At 42.8% G+C, this 9,441-nt stretch overlaps 1 protein-coding gene across 1 annotated transcript; it reads right to left on the reverse strand.

The window, feature by feature from the left end:
- Nucleotides 1-4,626: 4,626 nt before the first annotated feature.
- LOC141225246 (uncharacterized) lies at nt 4,627-7,396 on the reverse strand. The gene is made up of 3 exons (XM_073667036.1): nt 7,253-7,396; nt 6,397-7,141; nt 4,627-6,256 (listed from the first exon to the last, which is right to left on the reverse strand). The coding sequence occupies exons 1-3, from the start codon at nt 7,394-7,396 to the stop codon at nt 4,839-4,841; spliced, it is 2,307 nt and encodes a 768-aa protein (XP_073523137.1). The 3' UTR covers nt 4,627-4,838.
- Between the last annotated feature and the right edge of the window lie 2,045 nt (nt 7,397-9,441).

Below are 9,441 nucleotides of genomic sequence, written 5' to 3' on the forward strand. Positions count from 1 at the left end.
TATTCTTGTACATAGGGGCAGTATTATAGTAGTTATATTCTTGTACATAGGAGCAGTATTATAGTAGGTATATTCTTGTACATAGGGGCAGTATTATAGTAGTTTTATTCTTGTACATAGGAGCACTATTATAGTAGCTATATTCTTTTACATAGGGGGCAGTATTATAGTAGTTATATTCTTGTACATAGGAGCAGTATTATAGTAGTTATATTCTTGTACATAGGGGCAGTATTATAGTAGTTATATTCTTGTACATAGGAGCAGTATTATAGTAGTTATATTCTTGCACATAGGGGGCAGTATTATAGTAGTTATAGTCTTGTACATAGGGGCAGTATTATAGTAGTTATATTCTTGTACATAGTGGCAGTATTATAGTAGTTATATTCTTGTACACAGGGGCAGTATTATAGTAGTTATATTCTTGTACATAGGGGCAGTATTATAGTAGTTATATTCCTGTACATAGGAGCAGTATTATAGTAGTTATATTCTTGTACATAGGAGCAGTATTATAGTAGTTATATTCCTGTACATAGGAGCAGTATTATAGTAGTTATATTCTTGTACATAGGAGCAGTATTATAGTAATTATATTCTTGTACATAGGGGCAGTATTATAGTAGTTATATTCTTGTACATAGGGGGAGTATGATAGTAGTTATAATCTTGTACATAGGAGCAATAGTATAGTAGTTATATTCTTGTACATAGGAGCAGTATTATAGTAGTTATATTCCTGTACATAGGAGCAGTATTATAGTAGTTATATTCTTGTACATAGGAGCAGTATTATAGTAGTTATATTCTTGTACATAGGAGGCAGTATTATAGTAGTTATATTCTTGTACATAGGGGCAGTATTATAGTAGTTATATTCTAGTACATAGGGGCAGTATTATAGTAGTTATATTCTTGTACATAGGGAGCAGTATTATAGTAGTTATATTCATGTACATAGAAGCAGTATTATAGTAGTTATATTCCTGTACATAGGAGCAGTATTATAGTAGTTATATTCTTGTACATAGGAGCAGTATTATAGTAATTATATTCTTGTACATAGGGGCAGTATTATAGTAGTTATATTCTTGTACATAGGGGGAGTATGATAGTAGTTATATTCTTGTACATAGGAGCAATAGTATAGTAGTTATATTCTTGTACATGGGGGTAGTATTATAGTAGTTACTTTCTTGTACATAGGGGGCAATTTTTATTAGTAAAAAACAAACAGTACATATTACAATATAATCCGATCAAAAAACAAAATCAAAACCATAATCATTCAACAGAAACAAAAACAATAAAAATCTAATAACATAAAAATATTACAGTAGAATTAGCTCAAGTCCATTGCTCTCGAAATAGGGCGAGAGGAAAACAAAAAATGAAACGATTAACCAACAAAAATTGATTTGTTATTGTAAATCAACATTAATCCATGTGTACATTCCTCCATAATGTTTTGTTTTTACCATTTTTCCTGATCTCTAGACATTTTATACACCTCAATTCAGACAGGATCAGGCTCACGGCTGCGGTATGATGGAAGGGTTCACTGCTGATGGAGACGCGGGTTCTCGTATGCCAGTGATAGTATTTTATGACTGTTATTATCAGGTACATGGTCCCCCGGTCAATGTTACTTACAGGAGATGGGACACCATAGATGATATCTGGGTATTTTAGGGTCAGCAATCTTGGGACTTTTAACTTACAAGATATTTCCTCCCATATGTTCCTCCCGCCCCAGCACTCCGTTATAAAATGTGCCATTGTCTCTTCTTGCTGACAGCCCAGGGGACACATTCGATCTGACACACTAAGGTACTTAAGGTTACCCCGAACATATAGTCTTCCATGTAGTGACAGCCAGGCGATGTCAAAAAACTTAGCTGGGAGTCTCGCTGCATTGAGAAACCTCAGACTTTCCAGCAAGGTGGTAGTTGTGCCGTCTCTCAGTGCAGGCTGCACACAAAAGAAAGTCCGGCATATCCTGACATACAGGTCCTTCCTGGTCTTATTCTCAATTTCATACTTCTCTGCTCCCCACTTCTTCAGACACCTGAGACCATATTCCAGATACTGGGGGAGGTGGTCACCTGTCCATCTCCTCCTCTTGAGACTGCCGCCTCGCACCCAAGACTCTGCAAAAGGCAATATCCAATCCCTGATACTATTTACCCACAGGGCACTTGAAACCAGGTTACCAAAATTAACTTTCAGAAACATGGAGTCAAAGAAGACCCTCGGATTTAGCATATCCAGCCCACCCTCTCTCCGCTGCAGGTAAGTAATCCCTCTTTTTACTGGGTTCAACCTATTCCCCCACAAGAGTTGGAAGAACAGGCTGAGGAGCCTTGCCGAGAAAGATTCTGGCAAAGGAAAAATGACAGAGACGTACAAGAAGACGGGAACCAAGTAAGTCTTCAACATAGCGACCCTTTCTCTGTAGGTCAGCCTCCAGTTCTTCCATCGCTGAACCTTTGCATTTCCGGTTTCCAATTTCTCTTCCCAATTTAGCTTGCCATTATCATCCCTCCCAAATTTAACCCCTAGGATCTTAATATGGGTGGAGGCTTTGGCAAACTGTGGCAGATCAAAGCCTGGTTCAGAATCCAATGTCCACAGAGCTTGACTCTTTTCAAGATTGACCAGAGACCCAGAGGCCTCCGAGTAGCTTCTGATTGCCGCCGATAACATCCGCACCTCATGAGGATCAGATATCACCAACGTCACATCATCCGCGTAGGCGACAATAGTCAGAGGCAAGCAGTGGGGGACCGGCACCCCCTGAAAGTCACACTCCTGTAGTGACCTCAAAAACGGGTCTATGGCAAAAACATACAGGAGCGGACTGAGCGGGCAGCCCTGTCTCACCCCTGCCTCAACTCCAAAAGTATCACCCTGCCAACCATTAATCAGAGGAAAGCTCACCGCCTCTCTATACAAAGTCTTCAGCCAATCCACGAATTGTCCCGGAACACCGTACTTTGACAAAGTGTCCCACAGATAATCGTGATCAACCCTGTCAAAGGCTTTAGCCTGGTCCAGACTGACAACATATCTCCCACACCGCAGAACTTTACATCTCTCAAACATCTCCCGTATCGAGATGACTGCTCCAGAGATATTCCGCCCTTTTACTGTGCCAAACTGAGAGCCTGCCAACAGTGCCGGGGACAAACAAACTAACCTAGAAAACAGGATCTTTGCCAGAATCTTCCTGTCTACATTCAAGAGGGCAATCGGCCTCCAGTTCTTGATGTCGCTTGGCTCTTTACCTTTAGACAGGAGAATTAACGAAGACACTCTCATGGATGGAGGCATCAGGTGATTTTCTAGACAATTTTTGTAAACATCCACAAGAATTGGAGCCAGGAGGTCTCTGAATTTCTTATAGAATTCTGCTGTTAAACCATCTGGACCTGGTGCCTTCTTCAGATGTAACTTATTAATGGCCTCCTTAACTTCCTGCACCGTTAATTCTGCTGTCAAAGGAGAAAAGTCCAGATCGTTAGTGTCAGGCATTGGAGTTGCCTCCAAGAATTGAGCCATCTTGTCTTTATCCAAAACTTTCCTCTGAAACAAGTCAGTATAATAAGATCTCACGACCCCCAGGATACCCTCCCGAGATTCCTGCAATACACCCTTGGAGTTGGTGAGACCTGTGACCAATTTATTAGCCACCCGCTCCCGGCAATTCTCAAAGGGATCAGGTGCCCCCAAGGTCCCATAATCCCGCTCAAGAACCAGGGAGGTATACCTGCTGTACTGATACTGCCTTATCTCAGATTTCAGCCGGTCAATCCTCTCTTTGTCATCCCCGCCCGCCGAATAGAGTGACTCCAATTCCTTACGCAGTCTTAGGTACTGGCTGTACTTGTTCCTCACTTTATTAACTGACAGTCTCTTCAAGAGGGATCTGATATCATCCTTGACGTCCTCCCACCAGTCGGCCATGTTGTCATAGAAATCTACCCTCTGTAAATGACCCTGAAAAAGGAAGTGGACACAACTCCGAACATGCATGTCATCCAGGAGGCTGGAGTTTAGCTTCCACAACCCTCTACCGATGTCAGGACGTTTAGTGGCCCCCAGGCAGAAACACAAGGCAAGGTGATCAGAGAAGGGAATGGTTTTCTCACTGATGGCACTGACAACTTCAGTAGGACTCACAAAAGCCAAATCTATCCTACTACTTCTGTTGGAACATGAGTAAGTAAATTTTGGCGTCCGACCTCTTTGCGTAAAAGCGTCAGTCAGTCCGGTCTGCAAAATTATGTTTTTTAAGACTTTGCCATCCCTGGTCACTGTCCTGCCTGAGATACTGTCACCAGATGTCATTATGGCATTAAAGTCACCCGCCATCACCACCGGGAGAGAGGTGAAGAGATATGGCTTCACATTATTGAACAGCTGGATCCTGTCAGTCACTGTCTGAGGCCCATAGATGTTAATAAGCCGGAGCCGTCTACCCTGAACAGTGGCTTCCAGGACCAGACACCTTCCCATAACCACCTCCGTCATTCTATGTAAAGTCACATTATTGGTGTTAAACAGGATTGCGACCCGGGCATAAGGCTCCACAGCCAGTGACCAGAATGACGGACCAGATCTCCATTCCCTCTCAGCCTCTCTCATAAGCCCCAGAGATGTCAATCTTGTTTCCTGTAGGAAAAAGACATCTGCATCAAGGTATCTCAGATGGTCATACACCGCATGTCTCGTCCTCCTCACCTTAATGCTGTTCACATTACTTGATGTAAATTTTAGGGAAAATCCGGCCATAAGAACACAGTATAAGAGGAGCAGAGAAGTAGAACCCGTCATCATAACTCAGAGGTGTTCTGTCCACTACTGGTCTCCATGTCTGACGCTACATTAGAGTCTATAGGTAAGGGTTTCCGCTTTGTAGGCGGAGGGTCCTCTGTTTCCCTCTCACACTCGGCCTCTATTCTTTTCAATTCCTGATCAAAATCTCCATCTGACTCAGATAGAACTTCATATCTGTTAGATACGACCATCACACCAACACCACTGCTGACTTTTTTCTTGGCTTTATGGTCAGCATCATATTGTTCCTCGGGTTTACGGGAGGACGTGTCTTTTTTCCTCCTTTTGGTCTGCTTGCTGTTACTATTATCAGGTAGAGATAGTGATACAGATGTGCAGGCCTCTTGGGGCGGCTGGCCTTGAAGGACAACCTCCATGCTCCCCTGTGCACCCTCTTCACACTGCTGCTCTGGTGTTACATGGTCTGACCCTTGGTGGACCTCTGATCTAGTGAGTATCTCCCCTGACATTAAGGCCTCCTCCTCCTGAGCCTCTGCTCCTACCACCAAATCCTCATCAGGAAAGTCCCTGCAGATGTTATGCCAAGCATCGGGACAGTCCTTGTGAGGGTGGCCGATCTTCCCACACAGGTTACACCTTATATTCTGGCAGTCTGCAGCTACATGGCCGACTTCCCCGCACAGACTGCACTTGACCACAGTACAGGAATTTGCCAGGTGACCCGCTTTGCCACATTTAAAACACTTACGAGGCTGCCCAGGATAGAAGCAAACACCTTTCTCCCGCCCAATGAAGAAGGAGTTGGGTAAGTGGGCAGTGACATTGTTACACTGGCGCAACTTCACCAGGACCTTCCACCCTCCCGTCCAGATACCATCAACGTCACGATTCTTGGTGAGGTCAGAGACGAGGTCACAATGCCTCCGGAGCCACACCACAATGTCCTGCGGGGGAACAGCCTCATTCCAGAAGATGATATTTACAGTAACTGTATCTGGCCTGGAAATGGGAACAAAGATAAATTTGTTCCATCCATCCGTGTCCCTGAACTTAGGGAAATTAGCCCAGAATCTGTCCAGATCAGGCATGATTTTAAAACTGACATCATATCCCTGTCTGTCTGGAAGATTAATCACTGCCAAGATATTTAATGGCGCAAACCCCATCTGACGACACAGTAGCTCCCTGACCACAAACCTCCTGTCCGGCAGATCCTCCTTGAGACCTCTATGCTTAAATCGCACCACGTTCCTTCTTTTGAAGGCCTGGCCGGTATAGTTGGTGCCAGAGGTGAAGGACGGAGCACCACGGCTCCAGGCATTACTGTGGGGAACCTGTGGGGTCACACTGGGCTGACTAACAGGGGGAGGGTCCGCTGCAGGGGGACCTGTCACCTCTTGTGCATTAGGTATCAAAGGGGGAAAATCACACACATTATTATCAACCACAATATCTTTATGAGGCAATGTGACATCCACCACAGACTGCGAGCCCCCTCCAGCCTTAGAGAGCCCCTGGGTACAGTGGGGTCATCCCCAGCCTGTGCATCAGCATTAGGGCTGTGCTGTGCACCATCAATACACACAGTCATACATGCAATGTCCTGCTCTTGTGTTGAGCATTCTGGGACTTGTGGTGCCTCTACTGGATTTTGAGGTACATGTTGCTGCTCAGGCTCAGCTACAGTCTGCTGCTGCTGCAGTATTTGTCCCTCCTGGAAACAGAAACGTGCAGCTTGTAACACAGGTCGTGTCTGCTGCTTCAGGGGTTCATCCTGTACAGTCTCTGACCCTAATCCAGCATCAGAGGTCCTGGACTCTACAACAAAGTCCAGCTTGTGAGAGGTGAACCGCTCCCGGTTTCTGTAGGTCTCTGCCAGGGGCCCCATCCTCTCCAGGATACAGTCTATGTCCCTGACCACATTCGCCAGCTCCACACCCAGTGAGTAAAGTCTCTGGTCACACATAGCATTACTGTCAGGATTAGCAGCCTTCAGTTTATAGATAACATCAATCTCCATTTGCAGCATTTGTCTTTGCTGCTGTAACTCACCCATCTTCTTTACCAGGCCAGGTATCTCCTCTGCCAGCTGCAGCTCGGGTGCACGCGCCGTCTCCTTCTGAGGCTTGGACAATGGCTCTGGGTTTTTGAACACAGAGGTCTCCTTTGGTTTTACCACAGATGACTTTATGGTACCACTGCTGGCTCCGGGCTCCACAGCACTCTTACTGCTGCCACTCGCCTGTGCCCTTGTGCGTCCTGAGCGCGCCATGCCGGTCACCGTGTCTTGCTGCTGCAGGTTTTCTTGCAATGTCTGCCTCTCCAGAGATGTCCGTCTCTGCCTGTGTGGAGGAGTGAGCTGCACACCTGAGGCCGGTGATGGGAGCTGCACACCTGAGGCCGGTGATGGGAGCTGCACACCTGAGGCCGATGATGGGAGCGGCCTCACCTTCTCTGCACCCGGCTGCCTCTGTTTGCTGACAGAAGATTCCTTTGGGGAATTACTTGGTTTTGGACTTTGCTGCACTTCTTTACTTACTGACAGTTTCACTTCAGGTTTCTTTGCTGTAACTGCAGCTGCTGTTCCTTCCATAACTTTACTCACATTCACTCTGCTTTCTTCCTTCTTGGAAACAGTGGAGCTTTGGCTTGTTGCTTTGCATTGCTTAACGATGACTCTGGGATTTGTATTCCCATTAGAAGAAGCCTGGGAGTTGTCTCCCAGTGTAGGCCGGGAAGCCTGGGCCTTGCTTGGGGAGCTTCCCCGCCCAGGGTGGCCCCTCCCCGGGCTTGCTCCAGACATCAGGAGAGCTACTCAGACACGTCCTCACAGCTAGGAGGCAGTATTATAGTAGTTATATTCTGGTACATAGGGGCAGTATTATAGTAGTTATATTCTTGTACATAGGGGGCAGTATTATAGTAGTTATATTCTTGTACATAGGGTCAGTATTATAGTAGTTATATTCTTGTACATAGGAGCAGTATTATTGTAGTTATATTCTTGTACATAGGGGCAGTATTATAGCAGTTTTATTCTTGTACATAGGAGCAGTATTATAGTAGTTATATTCTTTTACATAGGGGGCAGTATTATAGTAGTTATATTCTTGTACATAGGAGCAGTATTATAGTATTTATATTCTTGCACATTGGAGCAGTATTATAGTAGTTATATTCTTGAACATAGGGGCAGTATTATAGTGCTTATATTCTTGTACATAAAAGGCAGTATTATAGTAGCTATATTCTTGTACATAGGGGGCAGTATTATAGTAGTTATATTCTTGTACATGGGAGCAGTATTATAGTAGTTATATTCTTGTACATAGGAGCAGTATTATAGTAGTTATATTCTTGTACATAGGGGGCAGTGTTATAGTAGTTATATTCTTGTACATAGGAGCAGTATTATAGTAGTTACAGTCTTGTACATAGGAGCAGTATTATAGTAGTTATATTCTTGTTCATAGGAGCAGTATTATAGTAGCTATATTCTTGTACATAGGGGCAGTATTATAGTAGTTATATTCTTGTACATAGGGGCAGTATTATAGTAGTTATATTCTTGCACATAGGGAGCAGTATTATAGTAGTTAAATTCTTGTATATAGGAGCAGTATAATAGTAGTTATACTCTTGTACATATTGGCAGTATTATAGTAGTCATATTCTTGTACATAGGGGCAGTATTATAGTAGTTATATTCTTGTACATAGTGGCAGTATTATAGTAGTTATATTCTTGTACATAGGAGCAGTATTATAGTAGTTATATTCTTGTACATAGGAGCTGTATTATAGTAGCTATATTCTTGTACATAGGGGCAGTATTATAGTAGTTATTTTCTGGTACATAGGGGCAGTATTATAGTAGTTATATTCTTGTACATATGAGCAGTATTATAGTAGTTATATTCTTGTACATAGGAGCAGTATTATAGTAGTAATATTCTTGTACTTAGGAGCAGTATTATAGTAGTTATATTCTTGTACATAGAAGCACTATTATAGTAGTTATATTCTTGTACATAGGAGCAGTATTATAGTAGTTATATTATTGTACATAGGAGCAGTGTTATAGTAGTTATATTCTTATACATAGGGAGCAGTATTATAGTAGTTATATACTTGTACATAGGAGCAGTATTATAGTAGTTATATTCTTGTACATAGGGGCAGTATTATAGTAGTTATATTCTTGTACATAGGGGCAGTATTATAGTAGTTATATTCTTGTACATAGGGGGCAGTATGATAGTAGTTATAATCTTGTACATAGAGGCAGTATTATAGTAGTTATATTCTTGTACATAGGAGCAGTAGTATAGTAGTTATATTCTTGTACATGGGGGTAGTATTATAGTAGTTACTTTCTTGTACATAGGGGGCAGTATTATAGTAGTTATATTCTTGTACATAGGGGCAGTATTATAGTAGTTATATTCTTGTACATAGGAGCAGTGTTATTGTAGTTATATTCTTGTACATAGGGGCAGTATTATAGCAGTTTTATTCTTGTACATAGGAGCAGTATTATAGTAGTTATATTCTTTTACATAGGGGGCAGTATTATAGTAGTTATATTCTTGTACATAGGAGCAGTATTATAGTATTTATATTCTTGAACATAGGGGCA

This window comes from Phyllobates terribilis, unplaced genomic scaffold (assembly GCF_046119375.1).
Source record: "Phyllobates terribilis strain yellow unplaced genomic scaffold, ASM4611937v1 Scaffold_1__5_contigs__length_1240528914, whole genome shotgun sequence".
Lineage (NCBI taxonomy): Eukaryota > Metazoa > Chordata > Amphibia > Anura > Dendrobatidae > Phyllobates > Phyllobates terribilis.